Raw genomic sequence first — 21,124 nt, forward strand, 5'->3', positions numbered from 1 at the left:
CTCTCAGATATTTCTGTCTGCAGTTTCAGCTAGACATTTTTGTACATTTTCCTAAAAAGGAAAAACAAATGACGTTCATTTTAAGAAACCCGTCTTATCTACTCTCTCGTTTATTATTGCTCTTCAAAAAGAGAGAAACTACTTCTAATACGATTACTCGATTAATAGATGGAATAATTGATTACTAAAATAATCAATAGGAGCCCTAGTAACAATTCGATGTTATATATATATATATATATATATATATATATATATATATATACACACACACACACACACACACACACATTTATAATTGAAGTGTTTTAGCTTTCTTTTCTTTCATTCATTTATTTACAATTATTTTAATTTCATTCCTCTTTATTTCTTGCTTTCTTTTTCAGCTTTCATTTATTGCATTTATTTACTTAGTTCTTTTCTTTTCTTTTCTTTCTCTATTTGTTGCTTTCATCAGTTACACTTATTATTTTAGTATTTATTTTAGTAGTTATTTTAATTTCATACATTTCTTTCTTGCTTTCTTTTTTATTTTGTTTCATTCATTTATTTATTTACAGTTATTTTAATTTAATTCCTCTTTATTTGTTGCCTTCTTAGTTACACTTATTTAATTGCATTTATTTTTTCTTTAGTTATTTTAATTGCCTTCTTTCTTTCTTTCTTTCTTTTTTCGTGCTTGCTTTCTTTTTCAGTTATTTTATTTATTTCGTTCTTTAGCCCTAGTAACATTTCGATGTTGGAATATATATATATATATATATATATATATATATATATTCATAACTGAAATAATGCAATGAAAATATATTAAAATCTTATCTTTTCAGTGCAAAAAAAAAGGTCTCAAATTGTAGGAAAAGAAACTACCAGGATCATGTCTACATTTTGACCTTGAAAAATAAAAATAAAAGCAACTTAATTAACAATTAACGCGTGTGCATACCTTTTAACGGTTTTGCTACAAATTGGGAAACACTGCCGCTTACAGGTGAACTTCGGAATAGCAGCGTAAGAAATACCGAATTTAACAAAATGATGATTTCATAGTATTTGAAATATACTATATAGCAGTATTTTTTCAGTACCGGTAAACCGCACATCCCTTCTTCACACATACACCAAAAAAATTCCTGTCATCTTGATCAGTCATTTATTGAGAGAAATGTGATGTATATGTCCAGTGCAGCACTGACCTGAAGTCAGCCAGGCTCAGGCTCAGCTTCTTGCGTGCTTTGTTCCGGCTGATGTAGTTGGTGGCTGAGCCGCTCTCATACTGCGGGGAGAAAAGAAGGCACGTCTTACACACACTTCAAAACCTGATCACTAGTTCACTCAAAATAAACACAGTGTTCAAGTAAGAGGGACAACTCTCAGAGGAAAAGACAGGTTCATCGTTCATTCGTTATACTGTTTTTTTTGGTTTGTTTTTTTATTTATGCACTTAGAGTATGTGCAAAAATGAAAGGGAAAGTTTATAGGACTGTGGTGAGACCTGAGATGTTGTATGGTTTAAAGACAGTGGCATTGAGTAAAAGACAGGAGGTGGAGCTGGAGGTAGCAGAGCTGAAGATGTTGAGGTTTTCGTTGGGAGGGACGACAATGGACAGGATTAGAAATGAGTTTATTAGAGGGACAGCGCATGTAGGACGTTTTGGTGACAAGGTGAGGGAGGTGTGATTGAGACGGTTTGGACATGTGCAGAGGAGGGACATGGGGTATATCAGTAGGAGAATGCTGAGGATGGAGCCACCAGGAAGGAGGAAAAGAGGAAGACCAAGGAGGAGGTTTATAGATGTGGTGAGGGAAGACATGCAGGTAGCTGGGTTGAAAGAGGCAAATGTAGAGGACAGGGGGGTATGGAGACGGATGAGCCGCTGTGGCGCCCCCTAATGGGAGAAGCCGAAAGAAGAAGACTTAAACATTGGACGCATTAAAACATGTTGGAAATGAACTCCGATCTAAAAAACACTGGATTTTTCCAAATCCACAGTATTTTCATGCATATCGAATTTACAGCTACTTTCATGCCATTTGGAAGAAGAGATCCCCCGCAACTTATATTACTCTTATTTCTACAACTTGAGGGTTAAGAGCCCCGCTCAAGTGGCACCTTGGTGTTGTTGGTGATTTAAACTGATGACCTTCTGATGTAAAGTCCAGCATCTTATACACTGAGGTACAACCTCTAATAATGAATGAATGAATCACAATCATGTTATTTCACACAGCTGAGCAGTTGAGGGTGAACGGCCTTGCGCAGGGGATTCAACCTCACAGCCTTCTGATTTAAAGTCTAACCACTTATCCATGAGCTACATCCCATAATTAATGACTTACAACCATCTTACCCTTTAGAACCAAGCGGTTGAGAGTTAAGGGCCTTACACAAGGGCCGAACAGTTGATGGTGCTGGGATTTGAACTGAGATTCTTTCAATCTTTACAGTTCTTTACTTATCTAATAGTGAAAAACAGGCAGCTTGATGGTGCTGGGATTTGAACTCAAAGCCTTCCAATCTGAAGTCCACATTTCTTATCCACTTCCACAAAGAATTTATGACTTAGAATAGACTTATTTTATACAACTGAGTTAAAGGTTAACAGCAGATCTCGGAGGATTTGAGATCACAACCTTCCAATCCTTTATCCCCTCAGCCATCCTTTTCTGATCCCTTACACAAGTCCAACATTTTACTCACAGAGTTTCTGCTGCGAGCGCATTAATAACTGTATTAATCTCTTTATTTATCTTCAGTGTACTCGATCTACAGCGTCTTTACATTTTTACACTTTCCAGGAGACTTTATGATTATTTGCTGTACATATCTTATATATATATATATATATATATCATATATTAATCTGCACAGTAATACAATTCACACTTCTGCGAGATCCTAAACTGCATTACTGCTGTGTACCCATACTAGACAGACAGAGGTGTATAGATAGATAGATAGATAGATAGATAGATAGATAGATAGATAGATAGATAGATAGATAGATAGAGAGATAGAGAGAGAAAGGTGTAGATAGATAGAAAGAGAAAGGTGTAGATAGATAGATAGAGAAAGGTGTAGATAGATAGATAGAGAAAGGTGTAGATAGATAGATAGAGAAAGGTGTAGATAGAGATAGGTGTAGATAGAGATAGATAGAGAAAGATAGATAGAGAGAGTGGTGTGTAGATAGATAGATAGGTGTGTAGATAGATAGAAAGATAGAAAGTGGTGTAGATAGATAGAGAGTGGTGTAGATAGATAGATAGATAGATAGATAGATAGATAGATAGATAGATAGATAGATAGATAGATAGATAGATAGATAGAGAGGGGTGTAGATAGATAGATAGATAGATAGATAGATAGATAGATAGATAGATAGATAGATAGATAGATAGATAGATAACGTCATGACACCTTTAACCTATGAAAGTTAACGGTTATAATTTAACATTTAATATATATTATCTATATATTTATTTATATACTTGTATTTTTTTTTTATTTCATTTGATATTAAGAACGTATTGATTCTCTTCCCCTCTATTTCTTTGTATTCTTCTGATTCATTGTGTTTCATCAACTCAAAATGTTTATTTTATTATGATTATGTTGGGACTCAAAAGATTTTGACATTATGATCTCTAATTTGATAAACAGGAATATAATTACAGCTGGCAATCAAATCAAATGAAGAAAAAACAAATGTGAATAAATACATCTTTAAACAATAATAAACAGAAATGACCCATTAATGAAAATAATCTGCTTTCTATTGAGTGAAACGTGCAGATATTTTGCTCTACACACTCTTTCTCCTTGTGAGCAGTTTGCACCACATGCTGGACAGCAGAAGCTCCTTCTGTGAACCAGCAGATGATCCGCTGGTGCTCAGGAGGCCACACAGCCTGTAGGAACGTGCTGAAAAGCCCTTTAGTTTCAGTAAAACCGCGCTACTCACCTTCTTCTTCTGTAGACCTCCCATTGTGGAGAGTTTTTACACACACACACACACCAAACACACACCAAACACACAATACTGTGTCTATTCACAAAACACGGCAGAACTTAAACAATCTGAGCCACAGCCAACACAGCTCCGTCTACACGTGTGTGAGTGACGTCATTACGCTGCGACAGAAGGACCGCGGTGAGTGGGAGAGCGCGTGCCCGCGAAAATGCCGGAATAAAAAAATAAAAAATTGCCTGAACATTTTTTTATTTCCGTATTTTTACTGATCATTTCATTTCTCCTGTTCCCCATACCCACACCTTCATTCTGTATTTCTTCATTTCTGTACTTAGAGTTATCTTCATTACTTTCTTTCTTTCTTTCTTTCTTTCTGTATTTCTGTATTTCTGTATTTGTTGCTTCCTTCACTTACACTTATTTTATTTTATTTTATCTAGTTATTTCTAATTATTTTTATTTCATACATTTCTTTCCTTTTTTCTTTCTTTCTTTTTTAGCTTTCTTTTTTATTTCATTCATTTTTTTATTTACAGTTATTTAAATTTCATTCTTCTTTCTTTCTTTCTTTCTTTCTTTCTTTCTTTCTTTCTTTCTTTCTTTCTTTCTTTCTTTCTTTCTTTCTGTATTTGTTGCTATCTTCAGTTACAATTAATTTATTTTATTTAATTTTTCTATTATTTCTAGCTATTTTAATTTCATACCTTTCTTTCTTTCTTTCTTTCTTTCTTTCTTTCTTTCTTTCTTTCTTTCTTTCTTTCTTTCTTTAGTTACTCTTTTATTTTATTTTATTTATCATTTATTTACATTTATTTTAATTTCCTTTCTTTTCCTTCCGTCCTTCCTTCCTTCCTTCCCTCGATCCTTCCTTCATTCCTTCCTTCCTTTCTTTTTTCCATTTTTTTCCTTCTTGTTTTTTCCCCCTCTAATTTCTGCAACTTTTTTTTCAGTTTCTTTTTTCAGTTTTTGTGTCTCTCTCTTTTTCTGTTCTGTTTTTTGTTTTTATGTCTTTCTTATGATTCATTTATGTGGAAAAATAAATCTTTACTCTGAAAATAAATCAAACAAAGATGGAAAAAAGATAACAAGCTTTTATTATAGTGTTCATTGTTCTTTTATTTTTCCATGTTGATTTTGTCTAAATTATTTCCTGAGTATCACTTTAATAACCAACACTGATGTACTGAAATACCACATAATTAGATCAAGAGCTGCTGGGGGAAGAGAGAGAGAGGGAGGGAGAGAGAGAGAGAGAGAGAGAGAGAGAGAGAGAGAGAGAGAGAGAGAGAAAGAGAGAAAGAGAGAAAGAGAGAATCAGAAAAAGGTTCACTCTATCCACAGTGTTCAGAGTCACACCTTCTCTGCTGGATACGTCGGGACGATTATCTACCCATCATGGGATTTTTGGCGTTCTTCAAAGACTTTTTCCTGGGTTTCTGGGACTACGAGACCCCAAAGATTATGGTAGTGAAGAACAGGAAGCTGGGTGTGATTTACAGATCTGTACAGCTTTTGGTCATCACATATTTCATTTGGTAAATATCTGCATGTCTTCTATAAGGTCCATTATTGAGATTTACAATAATATACTATGCAGAATAATAACATAAAGCTATTACTAAAATGTTCATATATAATATTAGTATATATTCATTCTAATGGAATTGTAATGGAATATGGTCAACTTGAGTAACAGTGAAAAAATGTATACACTTAAATGGAAAAAAAAAAAGAAAAATTTATTTTTACAGACTGTAAAATAAATTTACAATTTAAAAAATGTAAAAAAAATAAAAAATAAAAAATCATGCTTGCCTTCTTGTTTTTTATGTTTATGAATCCAAAATTATTTGAATTGTTATTTTAAATTTTTTAATTTTTTTAAATGTGCGATTATTTCTGTATAATGTCTGTTTTTTCCCATTTATTTAGTAAAAAAAAAAAAGCATAATTTTTTTTTGGCCCAAACATAATAACAGTGTTTAAGACCACTTCGAGACAGCTTTATTTCCCGAGTCGTCTGTAAAAAGATGTGCGTTACTATCTAAAAAGCAGCAATGCTGTAAATAATAGTGTAGACCACAAGCATTTATTCACGATCTGGAGTGCAGTCGGTGTACTGAGAGATGAAACAACGGCATAGTGAACGAGCAATTTAATAAACAAGATTCAATTGTGACGCCCATTAGACTAACAGTAAGTGCTGCTCTCTGCTCGTGTCTATAATGTAGAAGTTAGACAGGACAAATGCTCGAAGACGTATACGTGTCTGTGGTGTGTATGCTGAGATAGAGACATTTTGTCCCCATTTGCTGTTTTAGTAACCACCATCTAACCTCCAGGGGTTGGAACCACACAAAGCATTATTTTCAAAAGGGCAATTTTTATATTCCCTGGTTACTAACACTGTATAGACAAAAGATTGTGGACACCTAACTATAAGATTCATGCTGCTTTTTGAACATCCCATTCCACATATAGACCCCAAATTACTGTCCACTTCTCTGGTAAGATGTTCCACTAGATTTTGGAGTGTCCTTGTGGAGATTTCTATCAGGTGCTGATGTAGGTGAGATGAGGTTAGAGCTCTATTGTAGGAGATCTTCCACTCCAACCCATGTAAAGTATTTCAGCTGGCTTTGATGCCCCTCATCATCATGCTGGAACAGGTTTGGGTCTACTAGTTCAAGTAAAGGGACATTTTCATGCTACTACATCCAGAGACGTCCTTTACAATTGTGTGCCTCCAACTTTGTGGTAACACTTTGGGGAAGAACCACATACGGTGTCCCAATACTTTTATCAACATACAGAGGACTTTTCATTTTTCTTTAGTTATTTTAATTGCATTGTCTTCTTTCTTTCTTTCTTTCTTTCTTTCTTTCTTTCTTTCTTTCTTTCTTTCTTTCTTTCTTTCTTTCTTTCTTTCTTTCTTTCTTTCTTTCTTTCTTTCTTTAGTTACTCTTATTTTATTTTAGTTCATTTATTTATTTACAGTTATTTTAATTTCCTTCCTTCCTTTCTTCCTTTCTTTCTTTCTTTCTTTCTTTCTTTCTTTCTTTCTTTCTTTCTTTCTTTCTTTCTTTCTTTCTTTCTTTCTTTCTTTCCTACTTTCTTTCTTTCCTACTTTCTTTTTTTTTCTTTCTTTCTTTCTTTCTTTCTTTCTTTCTTTCTTTCTTTCTTTCTTTCTTTCTTTCTTTCTTTCTTTGATCCTTTCTTTCTTTCTTTCTTTCTTTCTTTCTTTCTTTCTTTCTTTCTTTCTTTCTTTCTTTCTTTCTTTCTTTCTTTAGTTACTCTTATTTTATTTTAGTTAATTTATTTATTTAGTTATTTTAATTTCCTTCCTTCCTTCCTTCCTTCCTTCCTTCCTTTCTTTCTTTCTTTCTTTCTTTCTTTCTTTCTTTCTTTCTTTCTTTCTTTCTTTCTTTCTTTCTTTCTTTCTTTCTTTCTTTCTTTTTTTCTTCCTTTCTTTCTTTCTTTCTTTCTTTCTTTCTTTCTTTCTTTCTTCCTTCCTTCCTTCCTTCCTTCCTTCCTTCCTTCCTTCCTTCCTTCCTTCCTTCCTTCCTTTCTTTCTTTCTTTCTTTCTTTCTTTCTTTCTTTCTTTCTTTCTTTCTTTCTTTCTTTCTTTCTTTCTTCAGTTAAGTCAGTGAGACCGTTTGTTTTACAGTCACACGGTTTATTATGGAGCAAAAGAAACCAATGAAATTGAACGATTATTAGATATAATAAAAGCTCCTGTATACAAATTTTGCAATATAAATTGAACACTAAAAATGATTGCTAAATTAAATGCGAATCGTAAAAAATAATATAAATTTCGTAAAAAATAATATAAACCTCTTCAGGATCTGTAGAGAAGTTACACTGTGGGAAAACCATCTCTTTGGGCCCCATTGGCGTTGATTAATACTTTTTTAGAAAACTGCGTATCCATAACAGTTTACTGTTATGTCACGAGTTACTCTCCATGTCTCTTTGCAGGTATGTGTTTATCAGCCAGAAGGCATACCAGGAAACTGAGGAGCGTCCCGAGAGTTCTGTATACACTGAGATGAGAGGAGTCGCTGTACTAGGGGATAGTGTACGGGACACGACCGAGTACGCCAGCCCGTCTGAGGTGAGAGAGGAAAGAAAAGAAAGAATACATCCTGGCAACAGCAAGAGAAAATGATAGGAGTCATGTAAACGATTTAACAACTCAAATGATCAAACAAGAGATACCAGCCTGGATCTTTTCTACATTCTGATTGATTTTTGACTTTCGTAACCAAGATATTATATTAATCTATGAAAAAGAAATTATTTATTTATTTTTAGGCACCTTTAATCCGGATCTATCTGGGACACACATGTCCATGTTCTCCTTTTAGACATTTCTGAATTTTTTCCCAGGGTGGTGATGTCATTAATACGATACTAAAGAGGGAAGTGACACACAATCAAAGACAGGGCACATGTGCTGAGGTAAAAATCACAACCACACACACACACACACACACACACACACACACACACACACACACACACACACACACACACACACACACACACACAATACAATTTCATATTAGCTCCCAAACTTATTCAGTTCATGTTTCAGTGAATCACATTATATATATATATATGTAATACACTATATGGACAAAAGTATTGGGACACCTGGCTTTTCTAGCCGTATGTGGTACTTCCTGTTACCATAGAGATAGAAGCACACAATTGTATATTATGTGTTTAGATGTAGTAGCATGAAATTTTCTCTTCACTTGAACTAAAAGACCCAAACATGTTCCAGCATGACAAAGCCATGAAGATATGCTTTACATGGGTTGGAGTGAAAGATCTCCTGCTATAAAGCTCTGACCTCAACTCTACTGGGATTAATGTGAACGCTGACTGCCCCCCAGGCCTCCTCACCTCACCCACATCAGAACCTAACTTTACTAACACCCTTGTGGCTGAACGGATCTCACTCAAATCTAGTGGAACATCCTCCCAGAGGAGTGGAGGTTATTATAACAACAAATGTGGATTAATGTGGGACGGGACGTCCAAGAACCACATACTAATCTTATGTTCTGATGTCCACAGACTTTTGTTCATATAAAAATGGTCCTGTTAATAATGATGCTTTGTGTGGTTCCAACTCCTGAACTAATCATGGATCCTGTGTGTGTGTTTTACCTCAGCATTTCAACATCCCGAACGCAAACTGCACATCAGATGATGACTGCATCCCAGGAGAGCTGGATTTCGAAAGCCATGGTGAGAATTTAAGGATTGAACTGAAAAGGACAGAAAAAAAACTGAAGAAAAAAGAAAATATATTCTTATATAAAATGAAAAAAAAAAAAATATATAAAATAAAATAAAATGAAATGAAAAAATAATAATATATAAAACAATAAAAAAAAGTATGAAAGAAAGAAAGATAATTTCCACATACCTCTAAATTAATTTGGGGCAGTACATATAAATATTATACACCATTTTCTTTTATTCTTTACTATTATTATTATTATTATTATTATTATTATTATTGTTTTTTTTTTTTTTTTTATTATTATTTTTTTAATTATTATTATATATTTTTATATTATAAATCTTTTGATATTATGAACTTTTTTTTGCTAATTTTTTGTAGCTATTATATTTTTAATTATTAAAATGAACAGCAATAATAAATAGAATTATATTGTTATGAAGAATTTTACTATGATAAATATATCATGCACTCCCTGGCTCAGCTTCATAGATCCTGTGAAAACTGTGGCTCTGTAAAACCACAAGCAATCGATTCTTGTCCAATTTTTATAAAATTTTGGTTTGTCCATCAAAATACTTTTACGTAAATATAACATTTTAGACAAAACCAAGAACGTTCAGTTAAATAAAGTAAATTCAACAAATGTTTTTTTTTGGGTGCAATAGCTGAATGCATGAATCATCTCCTTTCATCACAGGTCAGAGAACAGGATACTGTGTTCCTTACTACAATTCCACCTTCAAAACCTGCGAGATTAAAAGCTGGTGCCCGATCGAGGAGGTTGCTGCAGAGATGTAAATACAATATTGAATTGCGTCGTTCATTGTTGTAAACAAGCAAACAAATCAGGAAAATAATATTTGAATAAATAATTTCTGTTTATTCCCCACAGAGAGCCTCCACTGCAAGAAGCCATCAACTTCACAGTCTTCATAAAGAACGCCATCCATTTCCCAAAGTTCAAAGTGCTCAGGTGAGGCTTCCTAATTTATTCTGGGTCAATTCCCACCCATCAGCTAGCTCTCCAACATCATACATCAACTTCCAACCATTAAAGTAACACTGTGTGGCCAAATGTATTGGGACACTCAGCAGTGAATCTCAGTACATTAGTGTTGCCACACACTTCAAAATCTAGTGGAACATCTTCCCAGGAAAGTGGAGATTATTATAACTGGAAAATGAGGACTAAATATGGAATTGGATGGTAAATGTGAACCCACACAACAGGTTAAAAAATTAGCACATTTCTGTCTAAATCTTAAAGAAGTACCATATATGGCTGGAGAAGTCAGGTGTCCCAATACTTTTGTACATATAGTGCATTTTTAGTCTTTTTGTTTTAGTCATCTGTGTTTCGAATCATCTTGAGGAGCATAAAAAAGTCCAAAATTATATATTCATTAATTTATGAGAGCCAGAAAGGTCCAAACACTGAGGTTTTCCTCTCATTTAAGGGTGAATATCAAACCAAGGAAGCCGAAGAAGCTCTTGCGGTGTCATTACCACCCTGAGACCAACCCGTACTGCCCTGTGTTCAGACTCGGCTACATCGCTGATCAGGCCCGAGAGAAGTTTAGCGAACTCTGCGAAACAGTGAGTTAGCACAATTTAGAATACACATATAATGTAAGAACATGGCTGTGGAACAAGCTACAGACAAAAAAAAACACAGGGGGGCAAACACTTTTTCACACAGGGCCATGTAGTTTTGAATTTAGTTTTCCCTCAATAATAAAAACTGCATGTTGTGTTTACTTGTGTTCTCTTTTACTAATATTTAAATTAGTTTGATGATCTGAAACATTAAAGTGTGAAAATACATGCAAAAGAGAAAATCAGGAAGGGGCAAACACTTTTTCACACCACTGTAAATCCAGGAGAAATCTCATTGGAGTGGCTCATAAAAGGCAGCAAAAAATTGTGACATCACAAAATGTAAGACAAAATCTTTATAGCTAGCGGAACACGATAACAGGAAGTACATCGGAAGGAAATTTGTGGAAGAATGACATCATTTTGTATTTATTTAGTCATGTCGTTCTGCTAAAAAAAAAAAACAAGCTGACGTTATACCATGATTATACTCGATTCTGATTGGCTGGAAGGTGTGAGTTCAAACTGTTACAGGCACAGATTGTTCCAGTCAACTTTATTATTATTATTTATTGGTTTATTTCTACAATTTCATTTGTAAACAGGTGCATACAGATCGGGACGGCTATTGTAAATAGTTCCTAATGACGAGTGGTGGACGAAGTACACAAACCATATAATTGAGTTAAAATATGTTAATGTTAAAGTGTCCATTTAAACTTTCACTTGAGTAAAAGTACAAAAGTATTTGCCTTCAAATGTACTTAAATATCTGAAGTACTCTGATTTATGATGGCTTTAATGTTCTTATTATGATTTTTGTCACAAGACTCTTTGTTTAATCAACTCAGTTCATGTGAAAAGACTCGAATGTGACTTTCAGCACGCTGATCTATTAATAGAATGATATTAACGACTCAAACACTGATTTGTATTACAATTATCACGAACCAAATACTTCAACTACTATTAAAAATCATGTATGATTGCATGTTTGACCAGTTAAGATTTTATCCTCATAAATAAAAAGAAACGACTGATTTCACAAAACGTAGCTGAGTAAAACGTAAGATATACGATTTAGAATTTTACTTTAATGAATGGAAAGTACAGATACCCAAAAAACTACTTAAGTACGAATACGCTGATAGCGATAAAGCCACGTGATGAATTTGACTAACTGGGGATGAAAACTTTTGAATAAAAAAAATTGTGTAAGACACACTTATTCACAAATTCAGTGCATCTTCATTACCAAATGACCATTTCACATCTCCTTCAGGGTGGAGTGATCGGAGCGTTTATCAACTGGAACTGCGACTTCGATGTCGATCCGTCGGAATGCGTTCCTACCTACTCGTTTCGGAGGTTGGACCTGAGGAAAACCCCGACCAGCTCGGGTTACTACTACAGGTACAAGATGCTCTCCTCAAATAGTCTCTTCATATCTTTTAAATACACTTCATGGACAAACGTTTGTAGACACCTGACTATAAGACTGGTATGTGCTTCTTTTTGAACGTCGCATTCCGCATTCAGTCCCCATTTGCCATTATAATCACCTCCACTCTTCTGGGAAGATGTTCCACTAGATTTTAGAGTGTGTTTGTGGAGATTTGTGTGGGATTTGTGTGAGATTCGTTTAGCTGCAAGAGCATTAGTAAAGTCAGGTTCTGATGTAGGTGAGGTGAGGAGGCCTAAGGTGCAGTAAGCGTTCACATTCATTATGTTCATAAGGGTTGAGTTTCAGATTTGAGTCTCCTGGTTCAAGTGAAGGGAAACTTTTATGCTCCTGCATCCTTAGACAACATCCTATACAATGGTGCGCCTCCAAGTTTGTGGTAAAAGTTTGGGGAAGAGCCACATACGGTTGGTAAAAAGTGTCAGGTGTCCCAGTACTTTGTCTGTATAGAGGTTTTAATTCTTACTATTTTTAGATTTGTATTTTTGTTTCTTTTTCTCTCAAAGGTTTGCCAAGTACTACCACAAGGACGGAGTGGAGTACAGAACACTTATAAAAGCGTTTGGGATTCGTTTGGATGTCATCGTACACGGACATGTAAGATCACATTACTGAAAGCTCTATGATTTATTATGGCTGTAAACAAGGGCATTTTTTTCTGCTTTGTTGTTTGGAGGATTTTTTTGTTTTTTTTTGTCATTTTATCCTTTAAACCCTGTACAGCTGGTCAGAAGGGTTTGCGTTGTTTCCTGAAAAAGTAGAACTGATTATAGTTTGAGATGCAAGCCATATCACAGGTTTGATATGAATGAGACGGGATTGTTACCATAGCAACAGCAAATTTACAGCGGCTTGTATACACACATTGTTCTGTAATTGTAAATACGAGGACTTTTCTGAGAGCAGATGTAAAGCTGTCACTTGCTGTTTAGAACAAGGACCAACACAAAACACACAAACTTTAACTCATTATTTTCCTATTAAATCAGTAACGTCACATGTACACTATATGGACAAAAGTATTGGGACACCTGACTTTTCCAGGCATGTATGGAAAAGTTCAAACATACCAAGAAGGCACACAAATATAAAAGGATGTCTAAGAAGATTGTAGAATGAAATTGTTTCCTCACAAAGAAGACTATTTACTTACATGCCATCTGCATTAGCTACAATTCAAAAAAGGTTTATTTTCTCCAGGCAGGGAAATTTAGCCTCATCCCAACCATCATCAATGCAGTCACAGCCATGACATCAGTGGGAATAGTAAGTATTGACTGGTTATTTTTTTGGACCAAAGTATATAATATGATGGTCTCATACGCAGGTTTTTTGTGGTGAGAACTAATCTTTTAACTCTCTATTAGTGCTCCATCATTTGTGACTGGATCATGTTAACGTTTATCGATAAGCACGAGGTCTACAGTGGGAAGAAGTTTGACGATGTGAGTAGAAAAAGCCCAAACATAGTGCATGAGACAGAATGAGGGCAGAATGTGGCAATGTAAAAGTAACAGCTACGCTCCTGATAGATCACATCCCAATTTATACATGTAAAAAAAAAAAACTGGAAATGTATCATTAGTTATACCATGGTCAGTACTCGATTCTGATTGGCTGAAAGGTGCAGGTTCAAACCATCGAATTCACAGGAAGTTACAGTCATGTTCATTACTGGTCTAAATGAATGCACTACATTATATATACCTGCAAACATATCAACATGGTACAGTTACAGTTAGTGAGTGAGACAGCTATTGTGAACATTTTCTGCTAAAATGGATTTATTTTGCTTGTCCATTAATTTATATGATGAAGCTTTTAAAAATTGCTCAAAGCACAAGATGAATTTGAGGAGGAAAACCTTATATAAATATAACAACAACAACAAAAAATCCAGCACTTTAACATCAATAATTTAATTCAGTCACTCTGGCTGTCTGTTATTGCACTACTTTATTGCCTCCGACCTTCCAATCAGTAACTCAGAGTCTTAACCACTGAGTTTACAGCTTCAGATGAAATTGGATGGATGGATGGAAGGGAATGGAATTGAATGGAATGCATGCATACATACATCTTTATTGTCATTGCGTAGTACAGGTACACAGCAACGAAATGCAGTTTAGCGTCTACCAGAAATACAAATAGCAGCAATTGTAAAAATTGACAAGTGCAGACAAATATGTAAATATATGTACAGTATGTAAAATATAAGTGGGTAAATGTACAGCAAATAAATATTAAAGCTCTGGCAGTACAGGGGCTTTGTTAAGTAAGTACAACCAATAAGCAAGTACACTAAGAAATGTGTTTGTGTATATATATATACAGTGAGGAAAATAAGTATTTGAACACCCTGCTATTTTGCAAGTTCTCCCACTTAGAAATCAAGGAGGGGTCTGAAATTGTCATCGTAGGTGCATGTCCACTGTAAGAGACATAATCTAAAAAAAAAAAATCCAGAAATCACAATGTATGATTTTTTAACTATTTATTTGTATGATACAGCTGCAAATAAGTATTTGAACACCTGAGAGAGTCATTGTTAATATTTGGTAGAGTAGCCTTTGTTTGCAATTACAGAGGTCAAACGTTTCCTGTAGTTTTTCACCAGGTTTGCACACACTGCAGGAGGGATTTTGGCCCACTCATCCACACAGATCTTTTCTAGATCAGTCAGGGTTCTGGCCTGTCGCTGAGAAACACAGAGTTTGAGCTCCCTCCAAAGATTCTTTAATGGGTTTAGGTCTGGAGACTGGCTAGGCCACGCCAGAACCTTGATATGCTTCTTACAGAACCACTCCTTGGTTATCCTGGCTGTGTGCTTCAGGTCATTGTCATGTTGGAAGACCCAGCCTCGACCCATCTTCAATGCTCTAACTGAGGGAAGGAGGTTGTTCCCCAAAATCTCGCAATACATGGCCCCGGTCATCCTCTCCTTAATACAGTGCAGTCGCCCTGTCCCATGTGCAGAAAAACACCCCCAAAGCATGATGCTACCACCCTCATGCTTCACAGTAGGGATGGTGTTCTTGGGATGGTACTCATCATTCTTCTTCCTCCAAACACGTGTAGTGGAATTATGAACCAAAAGTTCTATTTTGGTCTCATCTGACCACATGACTTTCTCCCATGACTCCTCTGGATCATCCAAATGGTCACTGGCAAACTTAAGACGTGCCTGGACATGTGCTGGTTTAAGCAGGGGAACCTTCCGTGCCATGCATGATTTCAAACCATGACGTCTTAGTGTATTACCAACAGTAACCTTGGAAACGGTGGTCCCAGCTCTTATCAGGTCATTGACCAGCTCCTCCCGTGTAGTTCTGGGCTGATTTCTCACCTTCCTTAGGATCATTGAGACCCCACGAGGTGAGATCTTGCATGGAGCCCCAGTCCGAGGGAGATTGACAGTCATGTTTAACTTCTTCCATTTTCTAATGATTGCTCCAACAGTGGACCTTTTTTCACCAAGCTGCTTGGCAATTTCCCCGTAGCCCTTTCCAGCCTTGTGGAGGTGTACAGTTTTGTCTCTAGTGTCTTTGGACAGCTCTTTGGTCCTGGCCATGTTAGTAGTTGGATTCTTACTGATTGTAAGGGGTGTACAGGTGTCTTTATGCAGCTAACGACCTCAAACAGGTGCATCTAATTTAGGATAATAAATGTAGTGGAGGTGAACATTTTAAAGGCAGACTAACAGGTCTTTGAGGTTTAGAATTCTAGCTGATAGACAGGTGTTCAAATACTTATTTGCAGCTGTATCATACAAATAAATAGTTTAAAAATCATACATTGTGATTTCTGGAATTTTTTTTTTAGATTATGTCTCTCACAGTGGACATGCACCTACGATAACAATTTCAGACCCCTCCATGATTTCTAAGTGGAAGACCTTGCTAAATAGCAGGGTGTTCAAATACTATTTTCCTCACTGTATATATATATATATATATATATATATATATATATATATATATATATATATATATATATATATATATATAGTGTACAGCTGTTTTTTTCCCTCTTAAACACCATGGACTAAAATCTGGAAAAGCACACCTAGTTGTGGAGTATCTTTTAATTATTAAAATAGAGCTATACTAGATATACTAGATCAAATAAAATGTGTATTGTACATACAGAACTTCTCTAAAGAAGCTGATGCTGTAATGATGGCATTAATTATTACTGTCTGTTATTTTTTTTCATTCAAAACAAACAAAATCCAGGTAACTAAGAACCCCAACCCACCAGTCTTTACAGAGATCACCCTCAACAGCTATGGCTCCACCCACTCCGACCTCTCAGACGGTGTCCCGTTGTGAGACTCCGCCCCCTGTCACTCCCAGACTGCAGACTGCAATTCGAAGTGGGATGAGATTCATTATCAGGAACTTTTTATTCAAATGTAAAAGGACTTGTGGGGAATTAAAGCAAAAATGCTGGGCTACAGTCATGCTGAAATGCAGAGAGCTTCTGCTTCAAACCTATGGAATTCCTATGCTAAATTCATCTTATATTAATCGAGCGCATAAACAGATTATAGAATAGTTGGCATATATTGTACATAAAGTCCACATTTAATGTTGTTGAAAAATAAAAGTAATAAAACAACAAAGGTCAAAGTGATATCTACCCCCCCCCCCCCACACACACACACACACACACGTTATATTCTCAAAATCAGCTTTAAAGCCAAATATGGCAACAGCCACAATCTGGCCCTTTTTTCCCCAAGACTTGCTGCCAGAAAAAGAAAGAGGAGGATGAACCTGTTCTTGTCGATAAACCACTCCCTCTACCATAATTAGATAACGCCTTCTTCCTGTGAGATAAGCTTTCATAACGAGATTGCCAAGAGAAGCGCTTGATACATCGACCCAACTCATGCCAAAGTTTGATTAATAGCAGTTCATCGATTTTCCCCGAGCTCACACTTTTGAGGTTTATGGATCAGCCTCCATAGAGACCAGCTTTAAACCACACCTCTGTAGACAGAGCAGCAGCAGACGGAAACTGGATCCCATATCAAGACAGAGAGCTTTTCTACAGGTTCCTGCTTAAGAGGCTTTGGGTTTTTAATACTTCCTCTTATTGTCAGTGTTCAAAACAATACACCATTTTCATGCCTGTGGGTTTGCAATATTAATTCTACATATATAAAAACGTATGCTAACGTTGTGGTCAACAGCAAGCAGAACATTTCGAGGGGAATAAATGATGAAGAAACTCCTGACTCGAACTCGCTACATCACCCGTGCCCTTATTTACACCATTTTTTTTTTAAGTAGTTGAAAAGAAGGTTTTGGGCTCGTGATAATTTGAACAATAATCAATCAGTGTTTGACTTATATCATTCTATTAATAGATCAGTGTTCTGAGAGTCACATTCGAGTCTTTTCACATTAAGTGAGCTGACAGGAACATTATAGTCATAATAAATCATAGTACTTTGGATACTTAGGTACATTCGAAGGCAAAGACTTTTGCACTTTTACTCAGTGAAAGTTTAAATGGACACTTGTTTTATGATACAAGCCATTAATTAAATGATATAATTTAGTGCTGCTTACATATACAGTACATTATATAACCCATAGCATATGGATATCGGTCCATCAGACACGTATGAACATCCAAATTCCGATTTTATTCCTCTTTCCAGTTATAATAAACTTAATTCTTCTAGATTTTGGGGGATTTCTGTATGATTTGAGATCAGGCAGTGAGGTTACATGAGGAGGTCTGGGGGTTCAATCAAGATTTCAGGTTATCCCAAAAATGTTCAGTGGGGTTGAGGTCAAGGATCTATGCAGGACAATCAAGGTGTTCCACGCTAACCTTAATTTGTGCACAGGTGCATTGTCAATCTGGAACAGTGTTTGGACCTTCTGACATCAGTTTGGGGAGGAACCACATCTGGTAAGGTATCCACAAGAATGTTGGATGAGATGGCTAATTTTATTCCCAGTTGAAAACAACTAGCAATATGTTGACGACAACCCAGGACAAGGAACGTCTGAAACATCTGAGACATTTGAAGTCTCAAGTCTTGGGGTTAAAAACTGGATAGGGCTGGGTGCAGAACTCATGCTTGATAGGTGGCTATTTATATCCTGTGATCTCACATCAACAGCAGCTTCCCGCTCGATGTATTAAAGCAGCGCCTAAAACTAGACCTCATTTGATGCTATAGGAATTAAGCCGTAATGTGATAAAGCAAGAGTGGCACCACTTTGAAGAATAATCAATGCTTGACTTGACATTTTACAGTAGTACGTATGAGAAATATGGTAACAGATATTTTTCAGCAAAAATTATGCAATGATACAGCTGAGGTCATGTTTCTATCTTTTCTTACTTAGGATGACAGAGATTCATATAAAATAATTACAAAAACACAAACATTCACTGATTCTCAAGAAGTATACTTTGAGTATTGCCCTTGAAAAACCATATAAAAGATTTACATTTCCCAGAAAACAAACTGAATTGAATGTGTTGTTTTGCCTTGTTGAGAATCAGTGAATATTTGTACCGTAATTTCCGGACTATAAAGCGCACCCATATATAAGCCGCACCCACTGAATTTTACAAAGATTTTTATTTTAAACATAAATAAGCCGCACCTGTGTATACTGAAACTAATGAACTTTACACAGGCTTTAATGAAAGACAGTGTCTGTTACACGGTGTAACGGGTGAAATATGTTGTGGCTCCTTTAAGAGCAGAGCGGCATTTTGGGTATAGGCTGCCGCCACATTTTTCCGGTATTAGTGCATGTGTGCAAGACCGAGGAATATGTCCATATTATTTTCTGATGCTCAGGTTAGTTTCTTTGACTAACCTGTAACACTGTTGCCAAGAAAAATAAAAAAGCATGAGTTTGGAAACCTGTCTGTGCTTATATGATTTCTGTTGCAACTGGAGTTAGTGAGTGAGCGGCAGGTCAAACGTGAGAGGAACCTCATCCATATTTATGATGTGGTGCAGTCTGATTCAGTGGGAGCGCGTCTGATTTAATATAAAGAGTTTTATTGGTTCACCTGAACCTGTTCCGCAATTTCATTGGTCTAATGTTATCTCAGTTTTTTGGCTTGAAGCTTGTGATTCCGGGAAAACCCCAGGAAAAATCCATAAATTAGTCGCTTCGTTGTTTAAAGCGTGGGGAAAAAAGTAGCGGTTTATAGTCCAGAAAATACAGTAGCTTTTATAATAGTTTTGTATGAACCCAGCCATTAGGGTTGCACAAGCCAGTGCACTCTTAGTGCCGGTCCCAAGCCTGGACAAATCATGGCTTAAAACGTATCATTAGATTAGCGTTTTCTGATTGTACGGTGTCCTTGAGTGTTTTCAAAGGTGCCTTTAGATCAAATGTATTGTTGTTATTTTAAAAGGGGACGGTTGTGTCAAGAAGGGCATCCAGCATATAATCCAATATGCGGGTTACCAACGACCGCCAAAGGGATTGTTAGCCAACAGGGTACCGGTGGAAGGAGGAAGAAGGACAGGGGACATCTACAGAGACAGCAAAGAAAGGAAAAGTGGAGGTGATTGGAGGTTTGGGTTGATATTTTAATTGTTGATACTTTGGTAAAGAGAGAGGCGAGAGCTGATACGATGGAGCTGAGAAAGGTAGACATGTTGTGTGTTTAGGAGACCAAGAAGGAAACTCCTTATTCTTTTTCCCCCCCAACAGTTATTTTATAATATTGTATAATTCCAAATGGTTTTAATTTTTTTAAATTGCTTGAGTTTTGCAGAATTTTATTTAGACTTCCAGGTAAGATGACAGGCCTAAAAAATGTGACTTTGTTACGTTAAAATAATTAAAATAAATAGAAACATCTGGAATAAGAGGATCTAAATAAACCCACACCCCATTCGCAGCACCTTCCCCATAAATCATACGCAAGTAAACACAAAAACAATACAAGTCACAGTTTTATTTTATATTCAAATACGAAAATATTTAAACCCAACACATCATATACTTTATCATCGTTTACCTAAACAATGTTCTGAAATATGGTTAAAAAACATCTTCATACAATACAAAATGTAAAAAATAGAAAAAGAAAATTTGTACAAAAGTGCTACAAAATCTACACGTACACTATGATCACAAAAACACAACACACGCACACACACACACACACACACACACACACACTAACTGTTCATCCTCAGGATCCAGTCGATGTTCTCCAGCAGGAAGTTCATGTTGTAATGTGCAGCGATGCTTCTGAACACATCAACCTGCTCTGTAAAGCTCTGAAAAACAAAATGCGACAAACTCCTGTCAGCATTCGAACAAAAAAAAATCTTTTGTGTAAAGTTAAAATACTTTTATGAGTTCAAAGTAATGTACAAATAGAATTTAAAAATCAACATAAGTAATAATCAGAAATGAAGGATGTGTTCGTATGTTGCAAAAATATGCACTATATTTTCAAAAGTATTGGGTCATTGCTTGTGGATATTTGTGTTTATTAGCCACAAGGGTGTTATGAAAGGCAGGTACTGATGTAGGTGAGGAGACCTGGGGTGCAGTCAGAGTTCACATTCATCCCAAAGGTGTTCAGTAGGGATGAGATCGGATCTCTATAGCAAACCACTCAAGATCTTTCTCTCTAAAGCATGTAAACCAGATCTTTAAGGAGCTCACTTTGTGCACAAGGGAATCACCATGCTGGAGCAGGTTTGGGTTTCCAAGTTCAAGTGAATGCAACATTATATTAGAGCTCATCTAAAGACGTCCTGTACAATTGATTTCCTCCAGATTTGTGGTAACAGTTTGGAAATTAACCACATAGAGCAGC

The 21,124-nt window shown here is 35.9% G+C and overlaps 3 protein-coding genes across 5 annotated transcripts in view; 1 reads left to right on the plus strand and 2 right to left on the minus strand.

Moving 5' to 3' along the window:
* pes (pescadillo) overlaps positions 1 to 4,123 on the minus strand; it is a 22,268-nt gene extending 18,145 nt beyond the window's left edge. The window contains exons 1-2 of the mRNA XM_083527388.1: positions 3,966 to 4,123; positions 1,197 to 1,276 (exon numbers count right to left, since the gene is read on the minus strand). Coding sequence (XP_083383514.1) covers positions 1,197 to 1,276; positions 3,966 to 3,989 — 104 coding nt within the window. The 5' untranslated portion in view covers positions 3,990 to 4,123. The remainder of the gene's footprint in view (positions 1 to 1,196; positions 1,277 to 3,965) is intronic.
* Positions 4,078 to 20,384, plus strand: p2rx2 (purinergic receptor P2X, ligand-gated ion channel, 2). The gene is made up of 14 exons (XM_083527431.1): positions 4,078 to 4,154; positions 5,316 to 5,509; positions 7,956 to 8,091; positions 8,367 to 8,438; positions 9,161 to 9,236; positions 9,935 to 10,031; positions 10,130 to 10,210; positions 10,695 to 10,833; positions 12,116 to 12,246; positions 12,802 to 12,892; positions 13,496 to 13,561; positions 13,663 to 13,740; positions 16,531 to 18,835; positions 19,507 to 20,384. Exons 2-13 carry the CDS (start codon positions 5,370 to 5,372, stop codon positions 16,624 to 16,626), a joined length of 1,203 nt encoding a protein of 400 aa, XP_083383557.1. The 5' UTR covers positions 4,078 to 4,154; positions 5,316 to 5,369; the 3' UTR covers positions 16,627 to 18,835; positions 19,507 to 20,384.
* The window catches only part of pole (polymerase (DNA directed), epsilon), a 38,960-nt gene continuing 38,103 nt past the window's right edge, over positions 20,268 to 21,124 (minus strand). For 2 of the 3 annotated variants that reach the window (XM_083527290.1, XM_083527291.1), the window contains one exon: positions 20,372 to 20,576. In XM_083527290.1, coding sequence (XP_083383416.1) covers positions 20,475 to 20,576 — 102 coding nt within the window. In that variant the 3' untranslated portion in view covers positions 20,372 to 20,474. Of the gene's footprint in view, positions 20,577 to 21,124 lie in introns of all 3 variants that reach the window. The other variant, XM_083527292.1, reaches the window with a different exon arrangement.

Source organism: Silurus aristotelis (assembly GCF_946808225.1).
Source record: "Silurus aristotelis genome assembly, chromosome: 23".
Taxonomy (NCBI): Eukaryota; Metazoa; Chordata; class Actinopteri; order Siluriformes; family Siluridae; genus Silurus; species Silurus aristotelis.

Excerpts from the sequence above, each read along its gene's own strand:
- p2rx2 (XM_083527431.1), top strand. The coding sequence starts at position 5,370 with ATGGGATTTTTGGCGTTCTTCAAAGACTTTTTCCTGGGTTTCTGGGAC. Across the intron at positions 10,211-10,694 it reads CCAAAGTTCAAAGTGCTCAG|GGTGAATATCAAACCAAGGA; the intron begins GTGAGGCTTCCT and ends CTCTCATTTAAG. Across the intron at positions 12,247-12,801 it reads AGCTCGGGTTACTACTACAG|GTTTGCCAAGTACTACCACA; the intron begins GTACAAGATGCT and ends TTTCTCTCAAAG.